The sequence below is a fragment of the Limulus polyphemus genome, unplaced genomic scaffold, assembly GCF_000517525.1.
Source record: "Limulus polyphemus unplaced genomic scaffold, Limulus_polyphemus-2.1.2 Scaffold250, whole genome shotgun sequence".
NCBI lineage: Eukaryota > Metazoa > Arthropoda > Merostomata > Xiphosura > Limulidae > Limulus > Limulus polyphemus.
The window spans coordinates 369,916-390,360 of record NW_013665860.1 but is presented as its reverse complement, the minus strand read 5'-3'; the positions used below and the strand labels follow the sequence as shown (position 1 = coordinate 390,360).

General features: G+C 31.0%; 1 protein-coding gene across 1 annotated transcript in view; it reads right to left on the bottom strand.

Annotated features, from left to right (window-relative positions):
• The window catches only part of LOC106478796 (probable phospholipid-transporting ATPase VA), an 82,841-nt gene that overhangs the window by 26,526 nt on the left and 35,870 nt on the right, over nucleotides 1–20,445 (bottom strand). Inside the window, exons 10-17 of the mRNA XM_022382460.1 lie at nucleotides 13,253–13,444; nucleotides 11,530–11,896; nucleotides 8,384–8,545; nucleotides 7,140–7,225; nucleotides 4,456–4,686; nucleotides 3,107–3,199; nucleotides 1,150–1,363; nucleotides 304–588 (exon numbers count right to left, since the gene is read on the bottom strand). Coding sequence (XP_022238168.1) covers nucleotides 304–588; nucleotides 1,150–1,363; nucleotides 3,107–3,199; nucleotides 4,456–4,686; nucleotides 7,140–7,225; nucleotides 8,384–8,545; nucleotides 11,530–11,896; nucleotides 13,253–13,444 — 1,630 coding nt within the window. The remainder of the gene's footprint in view (nucleotides 1–303; nucleotides 589–1,149; nucleotides 1,364–3,106; nucleotides 3,200–4,455; nucleotides 4,687–7,139; nucleotides 7,226–8,383; nucleotides 8,546–11,529; nucleotides 11,897–13,252; nucleotides 13,445–20,445) is intronic.

Sequence of the window (20,445 nt, the reverse complement as noted above, 5' to 3'; positions counted from 1 at the left end):
GGGTTGGCATTTGTGTACGGTATGTAGGAGTTGACTGGTGCTGCCTCTCTGATGAAGTGATAAATCGTGTGGCACTACTTTTTTGCATTTGTGTCGATATGGGTAGCTGGTACATTTCTGGTCAAACAAGTCAACACCTCCCATTGAAGCATTGTAATTGCAGGCCACATTTGGCTTTTACACATCCCTAAATCCAGTCTCTGACTGCTTGGATCGAATTTGTTTTCGAGTGTAGCCATCATTATCAATTGTTAAGAGGAAGTTGACCCTTGTAGCCATGCCAGGAGCAGACAAGCATATCACCCTTTTTGTAATAAACAGGATCTTCACCTTTCTTCAGCTGTAACCTTGCTGGTCTAATTTCTTCTAGAAGTCCCCTTCTATTCAATCTCACAGTTCCACAGACACCAGTACCCTGTTCCTTGAGGGTTTCAAAGAGGTCAGGGCTGGAATAGAAGTTATCAACATATAAATAGTTGCCAAGGTCCAAGTATCCATTACTGCCCATCAGTTTCATAACAACATTATGACCCAAGCCTTGCTCTGGTACCACAGGGTTGTTGTCTCTACCAGTATAAACATCCCAGTCTAACATATAACCCTCTCACACAATGACCATAGTTTTATACCCCACATTGTGGATTTGTTTGGTATGTACTAACAAAAGTATATCTGTCTCTTGAACTTCCTCATTGATTCATCAATTGTAAGTTCACAACGTGGAATGTAATACTGCTTATACAGTGGCTTCATAATGTTCATGAGGGGAGCAATTTTATACAAAGGATCATATCCTTCCTCTTCCTGTGGAACCCTTTGAGAATTTTCACAAAAATGAAGGAATGAACTGATCATATGGTAACAATTGCGTGACAGTACATCTCGATAATCAGGGGACTGGGCTATACCAACAGTTGCCCAGTAGTTACTAATCCTTGGCTTGGAACACAATCCCATCATTATCTGCAAGCCAACATAGGCTTTGATTTCATCTGTAGTACAGTCAACCCAATCATTGTAGTAAGAATGTTCAGGGAGGTCTGCCGGATTATCAAAGAACTCCAGGGTGTAGGTGTAAGTCATCTCACCAATAAGCTCAAATGCTTCTTGAGGAAATAACAATGTAAAAATAATCTACAGGGTGGTTACCATCAGACAAAGGTGGAATCACAGGGCCAAGCCTTTTGGCATAAGCTGGGCACCAAATTGGAATATGATTGTCATAATCACCACCAATAACCGACTCATGATCAGCATCAGCCACACCCCCTTGGCTACCATCATCATCATCACTGTCCCCATGCACTATATCATGTGTATTATCATTACTTACAGCATTATCGGTATCTGTGTCACTGTTTTCCTAATCGTCATCAACAAATTCACTCAATTCTGAGTCTGAATCTCACATTATATCACCCAATACATCCTCTGTGCAAGCCATTGTTTTTGTTTAAGTTTACCTGTTGACACGGTTCCAGTCAGTGTCCTCAAATTGGGTCAAAAGTCAAGAATTTCACAAAAATAACACCCACAATCAAGGAAACTACACTAAACTACATTTTGGTTGCCTAGAAACTGTGCAGATGTGGCACGGTGTAAATTACTGACCAGTAAATGGAACTATGCCAGGAAATCGACTTAAGTTGCATTCAGCACTCCACCTGGAATTTGACTAAAGTCTCATACGGCAGTGAAAGGGTTAACACTTTAACTTATAGAGTATTCCTTAGAATTTAAACATTTCTAAGATGTTCTTGTTAAGGTATACACTATTATTCTATTAATCGTACAACTTGCAAAATTACTTGCATAATAGCAACATCTTTAACAAAAAAAATAGTTATAAGTTTTTGTTTGCAATTAATTACACCATGAGTATCAAAACCTGGTTTTTAACATTATAAGCTGACCACTGTGCCACTGAGGGACAAATAGTTATGAAGATATATTATTTTAAAACATTTATAAAACTGCTACTTTAAGTTTGGTCAGGTAAATTTAGAGCATATTTTTGACTGAATGCTAAAATAATAACATTACTAATCATAAATAAATTTATTCTAAATCAAACTTCAATCATGTAAACAAAACTAAAACAGTCGACAACATGGTTTGTTTTATTTTAAATTAATTAATTTGTGCATAGTAATGTTGTTATTTTTTCTTGTTTTATTTAAATGTACAAATCTCTTCCATATAATTAATATTATGGAATGTTTTTATAAATCATCCAAAGTACTGTGAAAGGTTGTATCAAAACTCTGAAAATTAGGTCCAAAATAACTTTCAGTTAGCATACATATATAATTAAACATTTCCTTTCATTGTATATTTAAGGGAATGGTGAATCAAAAAAGTTTTGGGTTTTTTAACATTATGTAGTTATTACAGTATTGTTTGTAAACTTTTCACACGTTTATCCTAAAGTTTCTAACTTTTAAAGTACATGAAGAAATTAAAAATCACTTGTAAGTCAATGTTATAATGAACAGTTTTTCTAAACAATGTATCTTATGGTTCTCTTGTTAAATATTTTGAAATATGTGGCTATTAATTGCAGATTAGAAATCCCAAGGGATAGGACTTTCACAATTTATTAGTCTGCATGTTTACAAACAAAAACACAATGTTTTATTGAGAAATGAATGGAAAAATCTTAAGTAATCCCAAGTAATACTGGCATATATAAAACAATATCACAGAAATGAAAAATCATGCTTCTGTAGCATTCAGCAAATACACTATTTTTCATTGCACATTTTTGGGCATAGCCATTAATTTGTTAAGAAATTAACTGAATGATTAGCAAACAGCTTTATGATGAGTAACAAACATATTTTACATTGTATTCATTTGGTAAATAAAACTCATTATAAATCAGTACTGTTTTATCAAGGTCTCATCTGTATCTTTAGAAAACAAATAAATAATTATGTAATAACCAGTTTAACCTAACTATTTCAACAGATCATAGAAATTAAAAATATGTCACTTTTCCATTTCTGTAGAAAAAGATATGCATAATATAAAAATAAGACCATTTCATCAAACATAACCCTAGCAATTTGGAAACATGTTTCTCCAAACACACATACACATGTACATTAATATTTACCTTAGATCTTGCATTAAGAGTGAGAATTTCCATATCTGGAGTAAACAACTGACACGAATAAGCAATGTTAACAGCAGTTTCCTGAGAACAAGAAACAGCATGCATTAAAATACATTCATGGTGCCAACAAAGCACCATATAGACTCTTTCAATAATCACTATCAGTAACCTTAGCAATTAGTAAACTACAGTTTACAGGACATGACTCCATGCTCTGTATTTGTAGTGGATACGAAATATATCATCAGCTTAATATCATTCTTAGGCATCTTTAAAAACTGAGTTTTTATTCTAAATTGACATTCTACAAATATTTTAGCTAAATTCCCATTTCTTTTATTTCATTCTCCTACATAGGCTATTACAAATTCAGAATCAATGTACCTGAAATCATGGTTTTTTTTTGTCCATTTATTAAACAGAATTGTTGTTAGATTAGTGGTACATTAACGCTAAATTATTATAATATTGCTTGCCTGGTCAGTAACTCTCCCAGAAAAATATCCTTTTAAAAAATTCTACTAGCCAATTACATAAAATAATAATCAAACAAAGAGTTCAGACATTTTTTCTCATTTTTAATTATGCACACAATCAGAAAGGGTATTTTGAAAATAAAATACTTATTTTAAAGTTCCTACTCTAACAGTTTTAAAAAGAGGAGGGAAAGAACTAAATTTGTAAGTATCATTTGCAAAGAATCACAAACACACACTTAAGTCATGTTTCACTTTTGATATGTGACCTTTGTTCAGCTTTTACCTTAAAACTACTAAACCCAAGATACACACTCTTTCAATGACAGATTTTGGCTAGATGTGTAGATGAGAACTTAAAATGCTTGCTACTGGTCTTAGTGTGTCCTTTAAAGCAGAAAAACTTGCATGCTGTGTTTCCAAGATGTGCCACTGAAATTTTGATACTTTTCAAAATTATTTGCATAATAACAGCTGCTAAGTAATAAAAAACCCTCAGTAACCCTTACTTAATATAATTTTCTCATTTTTCTAAATTGAATGATTAACCTAATTCATAATGTACCAATCTTAAATATGCAAAAAAGAATGTAAAATATAGCTTCCATTAAAAACTAAAACTCTGTTACCAGTACATCTTTGTAGTGATTTAGACCAGTTCCAGGGAATTTCATCCCTCACCAGTAACCTTGGATAATTGTAAATTGAATAACAAAACCATGTTACTTGTGGTGAATGATAGGCAACATAAAAAAAGTTTGAGTGCAAGAGATAGTTGAAAAGCTAAAGATCAGCAAATACATTTTCTGTTGGAGAAATATGCAAGGTTATTCTTTTATAATCAATAAACCTCTGTTGTACCTGTTTGTCTCCAGTTAAAACCCAAACCACCAATCCAGCAGCTTGAAGGGATGCAATACATTCAGGAACACCTTCCTGAAGACAATCCTCAATTCCTGTGGCTCCCAAAAGCTCCAGGTTTCGTTCAATATAGCTGGCTGAATCTTGAACCCGTTGTTCTCGATCATTAAGAGACATTTCTGCATCTGTATGCAAACTTAACCATTGTTCATATTCCTCTGGGGAGAGCACCTGTTATAGGAGGATATCACTATTACAATAAATCACACAGTTTATTGTGAAGACAATAACATCAAAGCTTTTAAAATACTCACAAAATTAAATCTATAAAAATAATCACTTAAAAGGTTCAGTTTGCATTACTCTATGTATGCCTGTTATTGATGAAAAAGTGATATACACCAAACATCATTCCATATATTTGAATGAAAGACTTTTTACGTAAGAAAAATATTCACCATACTATAAATATTTCATAACAGTAGTTATAAACGAATATATTAATTATTTGTGCTTTTATTCTCAGAGTTTTGAGGTTATATTTAAATAATTTTTTTTATCAGTTGTTCAATCTTTAATCACCATCCATGCTGCTATTCAACATTTTTACAGAACAAAAATTGCTTAGCAGTAAACAATTCGAAGTTCTAAATAAACTAAGCAATCTTCATTATCAAATCAAAACAGCTACTCATTATATGAAGAGAATAAACTAACTTTCTTCTTTTAAATTCTACAAAGGGTGTGCCTGCCCCCCCCCCAAACCATAACACCTATTTCCCAATTTTCATGTTTTTTACCTAATTTTTGGTTAATTTCATTTATCTGTATGCCAAAATGATCAAATTTGCCATTGTTGATTAATATTGTTCGTAATTCTGAAAAATATAACTTCCTACTGAGACACACACAACATATATGCATATATTTTTCAAACATGCAATCAAATTGATTAGTCACGAACTAATGAGCGACTTACTGTTTTCATTTTTTCTGAAATGCTTCAAAACTATGATACGTTGTGGACTACTTGTCCACTTGTGACTGAGTGTATTCCACTTTTTTATCATTGTTTCATGATTCCTTTGCAGTTCAAAAAAGTACACTATTTTGAGAAAGGAGACAGTAATGTTTTAATTCTGAATGTTAAAAACCTGTTGGATTGTGGGGGCTTTACCTCCTGTATTCTGCTTAAGACTTTTGGGTAGGCCCCAAACTCCTTGCCCTAAACTCTCTTTACCTCCCTCCCAGAAATTATTAAAATTCTCAAGATCTGTAGCAGCTTTACAATTATCTTATCATACCAATAATAATTTGGATATGTTTGATATCTGTAATAAATCATAAAAGCCTTAAAAAACTAACATTCAAGTTTGTTACTTCAACAAAGTATAAAACCCTCAAAACCTTTCCAATTTTATTAACACTCTTTGCTTTTTTATGAATAATGCATTCTTGTGTTAATTTTCATAATAATATCTAAACATTTATACTAATACTCACTGAAGATTTAGATACAAACAAATTTAAGGTTTATATAAAAAGAGCCACACATATTCATCAGTTTTTTTGTTGTTTTTTTATCACAGTTACATTTAGAAAAATGGTTAAAAACATGTTTAAAAAAAACGAGATTTGTGGTTAAAATTCCAACAAAATATTAACCAATTCCAAACCTCCAAACACAAATTGAATGAATGCATCTGAAAAAATAGTTGTATTCTTCTATCTGTTACTGTACCCAAAACAGCTGGCCAAATTCAAATTATTCATTTTCAGAAAGTGTTATTGATAAAGCCAAGATTTGGTTAATTTGGTATATATATGTAGCATTTCATTCATTTACCAGAAATCAAATTAATGTTAAGATGCATACTGAAAAAGTACTTCCTACAATATGTTAGAAAGCAATCAATAAAGAAAAACGATATCACACATTCTTGTATTTCTAAATAAATATTAATATGTCTGAAGTATTGTTTATCTGTTTTGGATATTCACTCACAAGAATTAAATGCATTAGATGTCTTTAATTTTGAACCAATAGACTAGAGGGAAGGTAGTTAGTCAACAGCACTCACCACAAACTTCTGAGCTACTCTCATCAACTAGCAGGATTTAACCATCATTCATATAATGCATCCATGGCCCCAAAGTGAAGATCATGATTTTTCAGTAATATGATACAAACTATGGACTCTCAAATTTATGGTCTGGCAAGCTGACCACTAGGCCATGCTCAGGTAGAGTTTCATACTATACATTAGAGTACTTAAATGAGGTAAGAATTCTTCAGGTATATTCACCCGGATAGTGAAATGTAATTGATACAGAGTACCTATCTTCAACTCCTAAGAGTTATTGAATCACAACTTGCAATGCTGAACAAACAACCCATGTACTTTGAAATTTCATTAACACTATAATCTAGAATAAACATCTATGAACAACTTTAAATTTCTTTGGACAACAAACACAAGGCTACCTTTTATATGAAAAGCAGGAAAAACAGTGCTGCTAGAAGATCTATTTTTTTATTTTCAGATTTGGTTATGCTATAGCTGAAAATGTTTTGCTATTTGTATTACTGAAAACAGATTTCCATATCCACTTTTTCAAATGCACTCATAAAACTTTGTTCCATTTCTGTTTCCATTTACTTCATATATCAATGATCTTCCTACCTTTTTGGCCATACAAAGAATTCGAAGCCCTTTTTTGCTGTAGTTGTTCACATGGTGATGTGTTTTCGTAATGATCTCTTTAATTTCTGAAAACCACATTTTAGTTATTTCATGTATATTTTACAAACTGTACAATTATAAAATACACAAGGTTTTTCTTATAACCAAGCTACTCGTCACACATTAGCTAGAGTATGTAAAACTACGATTATGAGAATACAAAAACAATGCTTGTGTTAGTAGATACAGAGAGTATAAGAACTAATAGTTAAACTATGTTTACAGAAAGTTCTAAAGGTTAATCATACTGTATACCAAGTCTTATACTAGAAATTATTTCCTCTGTCATCAATTGTGCTTAGCCTAGTAGCCATGATTATATACTATCGTCCAACACAAATCTTAGAACTCATATCTTAACAGAAATTTCCAGTATCTTCACTTTACATGGTCATCAGTTTCAATGACCATATTTAAATAAACCAAAGGCACAAAAGTTCACTAGAACTTCTTTGGAGGTTTTGACAGATATGTGGTTAAATGGATTATAAATCCAGCTTCTTTGGTCTCCTTTTTCATGAAAAATAGCCACTGTGGCTGGAAGCTTGTGAACTTTTTTGGCATGTGAGCCCTTGTTAACTTCAAATTCTTGTTTATTATATTGTTAACAAATAACAATCATCTCAATAAATATTATGGTTGAAGGGTTCCTTTCATCACCACAGTCTTCACTTGCAGATGAGGGTGTTGTTATAGATTAGACAGGAGTGTAATTTTGATGTATGGTACTGTCCTAAATACTCTGTTAGTTTGTTCTAGTACTTCCATGGAAAACATTCAACCTTCTTCAAAATGTTGTGTTCTTTAACCCTATTTCACTTAACAATCATGTTGTATGAACATCTTTTCCAAGAAACAAATGTGACATACAAAGACCTCCAACTATAAATCATTGCATTGTCAAATGGCTGGGTCTTCATCATGACCAGTGTGGTCAGGTCTCATACCTCAGGTGCATATTCAAGTCATTCTTATAAAATTAAATTAACCCTTTGTAATATCAAAAAAGTGATTTCTGAAATCCTGATAAAAACTAATTACATTTTAATAGTTTGAAAATTTAAAAATAAAACAAGAAGTTTAGATTGTCTTGTCAATAATAATCATCTATGATGTCTTATTCTTGGATTTTTTTAATTTTAAATTTCACAAACAGTTATAACTGAAATATTCATAAAGAGTACCTGGCTGGTTTACTGGAGCTAGAAGTGGTAGTACGGCTGAATCAGCACCTTTGCAGTAAAGGATTTTTTCTTTGGTAAATGGGTGTTCAAGAAGTACTGACATACGTTTTCGAGTAGCATCAAAAGGCAGCACGTGAAGAACTTTAAACTCAAGAAGACCTCCTGAGATAAAAAAGTAAGATATTGGTTCTATCTTCAGTTATATTCTAAATTGTAAACTACCTTTTCAAAACAACATCCTAAATGTCAGTCCAACATTTACTCTTCTAGACATTCTGTAAATAACTAAAGAAGTGTTCTGATAAAAAATTTATTTGGTTTTGTAAATATTTTAACAATTAAGACCAAGATAAGTATTAAATTTAAGAGATGTTATAATTATTCCAATGCTTTCCTTACAAATTCTGTCTTTGGTACTTTTAATTTTTCATATTGTCAACTCTGTGATAATGAAAGAAAATTCCATATATTCTCAATTAAGTACCAGAAAACAGACAAACATTTTGCTTTAACACCATTTCATGCTTTTAATTTTGAAAACTTTGATTACAAGGAATTATAAACCTTGAATGGTGTTCAAAATAATAATAACAAAATTATGTTTATCAATCATAGAAGTAATGGTGCAATTGTTACTTTTGACAGAAGAAAGATCATTAAGAAAATAGGTCATACACAAGAACAAAACTACATTTACTATGTTATAGAAAGATCACAAAACATAAAGACGTCATCGAATAAAGAGAAGGTTACAAAAGTCTTAACTGACACAGGAAAAGAATAAATGAATGATCAACAGTGTTAATGACAACCAGTTTCTACCCAGACTGCTTTATTGTTTTCTCTATATACATAAATTAATTCCACTAATTATCTACAAAACCAGGACTTAACAAATTTAGCTAAATTTCAAGCTGATCCTTATTTTAAAGTTTATACACCTTCAGAGACAACTTTAAAGGAATTGTTTAAAACTGCTGACAATGCAAGATATCTACAGTGTTCTGACAGTGAAGTTTGACCAGTTTGAATGTAAGTTCTTGGAAACATTAACTGTGTAAACACCTTTAGTGTTCAAAAAACACAGCATGAAGTGTGCTTATTCTGTATCAACCAATGAAGTTTTAAAACATAAATAAATCCTTTTTTTTTTGTGGGTATACACAAATAATTTCAAAAAATATTTCACCAAACAAGAGTTTGAAGATATTCTCTGGTAATTTGCACTTAGTACCAAGAGCACACTGGGATAGAGAACAAGCAGCCAAGAATACACTGGGATAGATAATCAGCCAAGAATACACTGAGATAGAGAACAATCAGCCAAGAATACACTGGGATAGAGAACAATCAGCCAAGAATACACTGGGGATAGAGAATAATCAGCCAAGAATACACTGAGATAGAGAACAATCAGCCAAGAATACACTGGGATAGAGAATAATCAGCCAAGAATACACTGGAATAGAGAACAATCAGCCAAGAATACACTGGGATAGAGAATAATCAGCCAAGAATACACTGAGATAGAGAACAATCAGCCAAGAATACACTGGGATAGAGAATAATCAGCCAAGAATGCACTGGGATAGAGAATAATCAGCCAAGAATACACTGAAATAGAGAACAATCAGCCAAGAATACACTGGGATAGAGAATAATCAGCCAAGAATACACTGGGATAGAGAATAATTATCCTAAAACACACTAGAATAGAGAATAATCACCCAAGAACACAGCAGAATAGAGGATAATCAACCAAGAACACACTGAAATAGAGAATAATCAGTCCTTGTGTTTTTTGTGTGAAAGAAAGTAGTGAAGTGTTAAACTATTATAAAAATAAAAAACTTGAAAATATTCCAGATTTTATGTTCAACAGCCACGAAAATCAAAACTGTTAAAGACAATGCAAGCCAATATCAAGTAGAGAAATATTTTCTGCGGTTTTCATAATGTAGTGTTTCTATGAGAAAACTAATTTGTAGAATTGATAACTGAATAATTCCTAATTTGTGTATCTGGAGGTCTATAAATGTCAGAACCAAATCTTCCTGCTTAAAACTGTACATAAAGAATCTGCTAATGCAAAATGATCAACAAAAAAGTGAGAGATCAAGCCATAACATAATAGTTTAAGTATGTGGTCTAAATGTCTTTCTTCAATCTAAATTTAATTATATCATTAGAAAGCTCTTAAGGTGCTCTATTTTTTACTATAGATATTTTTAATGACAATGTTTTTTGAAATTTTTATTTATCCCTTCTTTGGATTTATCAATTTAAATGTTAATCATAACATGAGAAAGCTCTTAAAATGTTCTATTTTTTATTTTAGATATCTTCAAGGATACATTTTTCATTAAACATCACCATGAAATAATTATTAACAGAAAAGAGAATGAAGAAGAACTTAAAACAGTTTATGATAATAACTACCACACCCTAAATGATACACTGATCTGTCAAGTGTAGGGTACATAACTGTGCAAAATACTGTGTAAATTGTGAAAGCAAAGCATGTTATATGTAGTACCAAACACATATATATGTACACTTACAATACAAAACAAGCCTTAATAAAAATAAAATGCTGCATAATCAAAATAAACAGAAAACAGGTTATAATGAGGGATATAAGATGTGTCCTGGTCTTTGGAGGTGACTGCAGAAGCAGGACCCACATAGTGGTAGGGATACACTGTCTATCAATCCTCGATTGGCAAATCCTCACATGTGAATAATAAAAGAGAAAAAATTATAATAATAATAATAAAACAAAATGACAGCAACATGTAGAGTCTCAAGCCCACAATGTTCCATGCCTTAAGGTCCTACCATTGGGGTGGTGAGTAAGAAAACCTGACCTGCTGAAGTTGGCATACCAGCATCCATTATGGTAATAAAAGCTCAATTTAATTAGGTAATATCACTAGCACAGCAGACAAATTAGATTAAAATAAAATACCTACTGAGTTATCTAAACTAGTAAAACACCCATCCTCCAACCATAAAGTCTACTGTAACTCCTAATTTTCAGATTGTCTTCTTTTACCTGCTTGGTAAAAAAAAAGAAAAAAAAGCTTTCATTCTAACAGGAGCACAGAGATTAAAAAATTTAAAATATGTAACAAGACAAAACATACCAGGCAAAGCAATAACAATACAATCAGGTGTTCTTTGTAGGAGTCGAAAATTGTAATGGAAAGCAGCATCTACAAGAGCAATTTCATCAGGGCTTTCTGCCTCATATATTGGACGGAACACAGATGATACTGGAGTCGATGTGGGTGTGGTGGTGGATCTGGAGCTTCCAGAAACTGAAAAATATTGTGGTTTCTGAAATGGAGTAAAATGTCCTGACTCTGGAGGTGTGCCTTCTACTGTATCAATCAAACGAGCATGTTGAGACTGTTGACTAAGACCGTCATCAGATGTATTCACTCCTACATTAATAGATAATGATGATCTTGACAAATGTGTTGTACTGAGACAGAGACCACTGGCAGTCATCTACACACAAAAAATCAAGTGGATAAATGTGTAAATCAAGCAGATAAATGTACACTTTTACCTAAACATATCTTTTCCTTCAAATAATATTGTCATACAAAATAAAATTGGTGGACTTTACTATTAACATTAGAACATTCCATTACTGAGCAACTGTAGATAAAAATGTATGGTAAGCATGGTTTAAAAAATGTGATAGCTGATAAATAAAAGAAAAACCTTTGTTCTTATCACTTAACCCTTTCGGCCCGGGTATCCTTTACTATGCATGACAGAAAATTTTAGTGTCTCACATTCAAACTTTTATTAAACTACTTTTTGTTTATGTATAGCATAAAAATGTAGTTAATAATCCATATTTTAAAAATATACAAGTTTTAACTTCCTAATTCTACAAGGCAATATTAAAAAAAATCCTGAATTTCCCCTAGTGTGACACTCATGACATTTTCTGTAGGCATCTTGTCTTCCATATTTTATCCACCACCCCTTGAAAAAGTACAAAATTAAATGTAAATTACTCTATAGAATCGTCACTGCTCAAATGAACTATAATTTTTATAGCCTTCAATTTTGTTTGGTTACAGAGCTATAATTAGAAAATCACACCCTTTCTCTTTCAGGCTTTGTTAGTAGTTCTCTTTTAAGTTGAATTATATAATACCTATAACCAACAGAAAGCCATGGTTTTCATCCATCAAATGATGTATTGTGTAACATTGTATTCTGAACAGATAATCATCAATTCCACTCAAGAGTACAAGCTTCGTTCCCATGGGAAAGTTAATGACTAGCTTCGATGAACTTGTAACGGCTCTTGTCACACACTTAAAAAGCCAGAAAAATTTTGAGAGTTAGGGAAAATTGTCTGCTTTTTGCATGTTATTAGTCTATGTTCTTTGGTGCATTATTTAATGCACTACTACCATTAGTATAAAATATGTAGGCTTAAGTATAATTGACAATCAGCAGCTAGAAAAAAGAAGATTGGGTAAATAATTTATTGCTGTCCAACATTCTAGGTATCAGGCACAAAGTAGATGTCTACAGATGAAGAGACAATTGCTGTATCCCTCTCAAACCTTTCCAGTCAGGGTGATAAAAATGAGAAGAAATGTTTCTGCTTCTTTTTAATATACTTAATTAAAAATTATAATCAATACTTTAACAATTTGTACACAATCTTTACAAAAATATATTTGTTTTTGAATTTTTATTTAGATTTTTTTATATTTTTGCTCAAGGTTTTAAAGTTTTTAATCTCAAAATCTGACAGAGCTGATCCAGCTAGTATATTAAGAGTTAACATATTTATTATAAAGATCAGAAAATGAAGAGGATAAAAACGTTTAATACCTGATCTTTGTGAGGGTGCTTTGACACCACAACTGTGTTACAAACAGCCATTAATAAAAAAAAATCTTTTATGCGCTGGCTTTCTGCACTTAGACTTATTTCCCTATACAAGTTTGGTTCCACAAATAGTTGTACTTCCAATTTGTTCAGTTCTTCTTGAAGCTGTGGATTGAGGTTGAAGGTCATATTACTCTTCAGGAAAGAAAAAAAAAGTGTTAGATACTTATAAGACATATTAACCCAGTTTATAAATGTATAGTTTATATATTTTCATAACCAACAATGAAATTTGCCCCTTGAAAAAGCTGGTCTGCAAATGAATAATTATGGCTTGGTTTACTAATCTGTTTAGTCTCATAAGCTGCACAAAACAACTTATGAAAAAAGCTGGGATATAAACAAACAAACACTCGTACATTTAACTAGAAAAAAATCCTATGACAATTACAGACAAACATCCCAGTAGTCCAAAGTAAATGATGAATATTATGTTTGGAAAAAAAATCTTAATTATTTTATATGTAAAAGCAATCCCTGGATCTGACAAAAAATACCTTAATTGATGATTTTTTTTTAGTAACAGAACCAAACTTCTAATTACCCTGGTATCTGGTATGGTTTGAAGATAAAAATATAACAATGACCAAATTTACAGTATTGTTTTAAGTGTACTTAACTACTACTAGAATGTTTTTCAACTGTAATTTTTATCAGTTAATTCTATGAGCATGAAAGGGGGTCAAAAGTGCACGTGCCACAACCTTGTACAGAGTGTCATTCAATATGGTAATGTGGATTTGATGTCTTTTCATTTCACCCTACATGCTGATTTCATGACAGTTCATGTTAGAGAAAATATCAATAAAATATATAGGTATAATGAAAAACTGTAAATATGCATTTAGGAAGTTCTAGAAGTTATGCAAACTACATGATGGGAAAAAGTAATATTATTCTTCATATGGACATTACTTTGCAAGATATATCCTGCTTTAAACAGTTTCACCTTTGCTCCTGAAACTTATGCAAGTTTATTTTGGCAACTTTATTTTAAAGTTTTTTTTTAGGTTTCCCTTTTGCTTTTGCTAATCAGTTTACCCTGCCATTTTTCACATACATTTAAGCCATTGACTGAAATTCATGATCTGTTCAAGTTTTCAAAATTGAAGATGCAGTGGTAATAAGCTCACCTTCTGGTTAAGAGCTGGTTTTCTTAACTTACTGGCAAGAGATTTTAGTGTTCGTTTGTTTGTTTGTTTTGTTGTTAAGTTCAAAGACACACAATGGGTTATCTATGTTGTGACAAAATGGGTATGAAAACCAGATTTACTTAAAGTATTACAAGCCCTCAAACTTTCCAATGAGCTACTGGGAGCTTCTAGCATTCTAAGATGGAATTCTTCCCAGGAATGGAGAAAACTGGAGATAAGCATAAATCACATTCATGTAGACAGTAGTTGGTAATACTAACCTAACTGGTGTTGCAAGTTTTAGAATTACAGCTTTTTTTTTATTTGACTGCAGAATCTTGAACATCAGAACATGAGCACACTACCATTATGTCTAAAATTGTGAAAACGTAAAGAAAAGAACAGAACATGAACACTGATAGTTGAATATGAGGTGGACTAAAATACTGAAATTATTTGACCTCTACAACCTCCTCATCAAAAGTTCTACTTTAAATAAAGATTCAGTTCCTCTATTTCCTAAATTCTTTAACCCAACTATGATTTAACTTGGGCATCATTTACTGCACATGTCACAAGGTGTTAGTCGCTTACATTCAAAATTTTATTAAACTACTTTTTATGTTATACAATTAGTACAGAATTAAATCGTAGATAACAATCCATATTTTAATAGTATACAAGTTTTAAGTTTTTAATTTTACAAGGCAATATTTAAAAAAATCTGAATTTCTCCTTGTGTGAGAAAGGTAACATTTTCTCTAAACATCCCATCTTCTCTATTTTATTCACCACCCCTCCAATAAGTATGAAATTTAACATAAATTACTCGCTATAAAATCGTCATTGCTCAGACAAACCATAATTTTTATAGCCTTCAATTTTGTTTGGTTACAGAGCTATCAAATAAAAAATCAGACCCCACCTGTCACATCCTCTCTTTCAGGATTTATTAATAGTTCTCTCTTACATTTAATTATATATTTTCTATAACCAATAGAAAGTCAAGGTTTTCATTTATCAAATAACGAATCTTATAATTGTCAATTTTACTCACAGGTTTCGTTCCCATGAGAAAGGTAACGACGAGTTTGGATGAGTTTGTAATGGCTTTTGTCACATTGTTAGAAAGCCAAACAAATTTTAATTGTTAGAGGAAGTTGTCTGCTTTTTAATTTTATTATTCTCTGTTCTTTGGTGCATTATGTAATTAAATAAAAATTATTTAATGCATTACTACAATTAGTATAAAAAAGTAGGGTTAAATATCATCAATAGTTGACATAAAAAAAAAAGAATTCTCAGGTAATTACTTGTTTTTCATGTATATTCTTTATTATTATAAAAGTAACTAAAATGTAAAAATAGGGATCTATTTTGGTTAGTTAAGGTTAGACTAGGGGAAATAAATAATAATATAATAAAAATGTTTCAAGAGGCATGCATGTGAGCAGCTCTTGGGTAACGTAATTCAATAGCGTAACATGACCACGTTCCTTAAGTGATTTACAACTTATAATGGGGAGAATAGTTAGACACAGTTCAAAGGGCAATAAAACAATAAAATTTAAGTATAAATTGATATATATTGTTATGAGTTTAAAGCTACTTAGGATAAACGAATGTAGTTTCATGTTACATTTGAAAAATTAAGTTTAAATTGTATTTAGGTCTTATTCTTATATTTTACTTAATTATATATTTGTTGTGTTTTAAAATGCGTAATTGAAAGGTTTAAACTTTTTTTAAATATACAGCATACTTTGCATCAGTTTTCAAGGCTTACAATATTATGTGGTGCATGAGAATTTTGCCAAAGGGCTCTGCTTGTCTGCCAGAGATACTGTAATATGCCTGGATGGCACCGTTGACTTGTGGCAAGATGAATAATAAGTGGTAAAGGACAAGAAAGGAAAATAAAACATTAAAAATTAACTGTATGTGAAAAGGAAAAGATCTAAAATTACAAATTTAGCAAAAGGAAATTCTTTAAAGATATTCTGCAAAAAATTAAAAGGTATGTATTTTTTTTCCTAAATTTAACTATTTCTTTGCATCGTACGTTGATGATAATAGTTAGAGTTAGTGATATGGTGGAGAAAATGAAAAATAAAATATAAACATATACCTTAAAAATATTTTGATATTCATTTAGAAGGTTCCAGAGGTTATGCAAATGAAATAGGAAAACTATAAAATGAAGAAAGGTATTCTAATACCTAAAAAAGAAAATCGCCTTCCACTCAAAGTATTTTAACAGTTTGAATGCAAATAACAACTATAGATAATTAGAAAGACGTAATTATAATAATGTCATTCTTTGAGTACAATTTTAACAAAATCTTAAGAGGTTTTGTGAGAAGCGCTCAGTTACGTTATGTTTTTTGCATAAATGTCCTACCCCATTCATAGTGATGCAAGCTGCATCAGCTCATGCTGGAAGGATTAAACCACTTTAATATCAATGTATGTCAATAAAATGGGCATCAAAATGTGGTTTATAATTCAAGTTTTAATATAATTTATATCTTAATTTCTTAATTTAAAATAAAATATTTAAAAAAATTCTAAATATCCTTTAACTCTGTAACAATGACATGCTGCAAAGTGCAGCATTTTACATAACTCTCATTATATTTCATTCCTAGTGGATAAAATTGTTTAAAATTTAACAAGAACTTTCATAAAAAATATTTAGTTTGAGAAAAATGTATTTAACTTTTTTATTTTAGTTATTTCCACTCAGACTCTGAATTGTTCATCTGAAAGGTGATTTTGAGTATAAAAATACTATTCATTATTTTAAAGTTTTCACATTTCACTTGCATAATCTCTAGAAATTCCTAAATGATTATAAAAAATTTTTTCAGGTAAATGTTTATATTTTATTTTCCGTTTTCTCTACCACATCAGTAACTCTAGCTATAATCATCAATGTAAAGTGCAATGAAATGCTTAATATTTAGAAATACAAATATGTATATACTTTTTAACTCTTCATTGAAAAATAATCTTAAAATACTGTTGTGTCAGCGAGGTCACGTGACTCGTTCTCTCGAACCTTCGGGAATTGTCGGGAGATTACTAGATATAGGGTAGTCTGGTATATATAAGAGGGTGACAACGTGACGGGACAAGAATGTGTGTGTAGGTAGTGAGTAATTGATTTGCAGTCAGAGAGTATTGTTGAAGTTGTTATAGCATTTGTTTTAGCGCGATTGTGGAAATTAAATGTATCATAAAGTTATATTTGGAAAGAATAAACCAGTTTTATTAAGTAAGGACTTGTGTCGCTAAAGTTTCGTTGGAACGAATTTACGGAAAATCAATTAACAAATGGAGACGTAACAATACCTTCTTTGGGTTATTTGCATAATTTCACATCTTTACCTTTTCACTTATAGTTTATTTTTAATGTTTTACTTTCCTTTCAAATTCTTTGTGTTTCATTATTTATGTCGACACACATCAACAGGTTCTGGCAGGTGATATAATGTTTAACATTGGCAGAGATGGTTTTAGCTCTGGCAAAATGTTGATTGCTGTTGCTCAATTTATGAAAGCTGGTTGGGTAAAGCATAGAACAAATTCAAGAAATCATTATCTTTTCAAATATGAATTTTAAAACACAAATAATACATAATTAACTAAAATGTAAAAGTAAAACCAAAATGCAATATAAATGTCTATCAGACTGATATGTATAAGGTAACAAAAAAATAGCCAAGTGCTAGGGACCATACTTTCAACAATATACTAAGCTTTGTTTTGCCTGTTTTCTAAACTGATATATATGTCTACATTTACTGTTAATTTAGTAACATTACAATGGAAAAACTGCTCTTTCTATTGGTTATAAGCGTGCCATTCAACTTAAAACTGTCATTTAGCAACACAGCTTCTACTGTACAAGTGGGTGTGGCTGTGGCTATTCTTGAATAGAGAAAATTTTACAACTGTTTCTTCTATGGACAATGTCTTTGAATGTACTCAAATTACTGGCAAACAACCTCTTCTACTGTACTTTGAACGTCTCTGAGAGACTATATGCATCACATGTGCAGTTTCTTCTATATCAGCTCTTAAAGTTGAGAATTGTAACTGCGAGCTAGTAATAAGATATCTAAACTCAAGTTTTAAATAATATTTTGGAGGTTTCTTATGAAATAAAAGAATAAAACTAGATATTATATAACTCTGAATTATAACATACTTGATAATAATAATTTCATTAAAATACATTGATAGTAAGGGGTTTTAATTAAATTTTGAATGTAAGTCACTAACGTCCAGAAAGGGTTTTAAAAATGGAATCATTGTTATAGGGTTAATCTTACCATGACATGGCTCATTCTTGCACTAATACCACTAACAAAATCATGTTATGGCCCATTTTAGTATGCAGTATACATCTGTTTCTACTTAAATTTTATTGTTTCATTGCCACGTGAACTGCGTCTAACTAATAATCCAACCACACAAGTTGTAATTACTTGGTAAACGTAGCTCACATTACCACAATAAATTATATAACACAAGATGCTGGCAAGCATACCCCAAGAAGAACTTTATTATTATTTTTCAGTATTTAACGTAATATGTTTCTCAAAACAAGAAATACAGTACATACCTGGTCTTGTTGATTCTTTGTTGTCCACTGTCAGTGAAACTTAAGACTACATTTTTTATACTAATAGTACTACTACACTGAATAATTTTTATTGAACTAAATAATGCACCTAAGAACACAGAGTAATAACATGTATAAAGCAGACAGTGTCGTATAACTATCATAATTTTTGTGACTTTCTAACTATGAGATAAGAGCCTTTAAAAATTCAACTAAGGTTGTTGATGTGTTTGAACTGGAAGGCAAATAGACTATTATCAGTACAGACAATAATGTAATATAATACATTATTTGATAGAGTAAAACTTTGGCTTTCTATTGGTTATGAATAATATAATATTAACATTCAAAAAGAACTGTTGGCAATTTGTGAAAGATGGGATGTGACAGTTGGGTCTGATTTTATAGGTTATGACTCTGTAGATACATGAGATTGAAAGCTATAAAATTATGCTTTCCCTGAGTGATATCGATATTATAATGAGTAATTTATGTTAAATTATGTACTTCTTGGAAGGGTGGTAAATGAATTAAAGAAGAAGGTAAACCTAGAGAACAAATTTTACAATTCTCACACTAGGGGAGATTGTGGTTTTTAAAATATTTCCTTATAAAATTAATTTATTAACTAAGTTTTGATGTTAAGTTTATTCATATACAATGATAATTAAGTAATTGAATTTCAAATGTAACTCTTTAAATGTTGTGACCTGTACTTTGACATGCCTGTGGCAAGAGTGTTAAACAGGTGTTTGATAGTCAGTTTTATTAGTAATAAAGTAAACGTGAGGCTTTTAATAAAAAGACAACCATAAACATACTAATGTATGCACCGCCAAAAATACTGAGTGCTGAAAATCAGGGAACACCACAATAATGAGCAGTAAATATTGCAGCTTGTTAAATTATAAAATGGTAAAGTTTTAGATTTTATTATTATGTATGAGTCAGCTGATTTGAAAGTTTTTGTAATTTAATATTTTGGCATAATTTCAACTGACAGTAGTGTATTTGTAGAAAAGAAAACAGTTTTACAATGAAAACTTATTCTTATGAACTTTACATATACATGTGGTTTTTCATGTAAATGGTTATTTGGGATATAATTTGGTTTTAAGAGATTTCTTAAAAGAAATTGAAGTTAATCTTTAGATGGATATTTTTAGATGATTATAAATTACTCAGATATTTCAGGTTTAGTAATGTTTATAAATCACTGTATATGAATGTTTCAGGTTGTTGGAGACGTAGATGAAACTCTGCTTCGTCTAGTTGATGAACTTGGTATAAAAGTATACTAAAACTGAAATGAAACTCAACATTCGTCCACTTCTCCGTTTGATATGTTCTCGTTTCCTTGGAGATTTTAATGG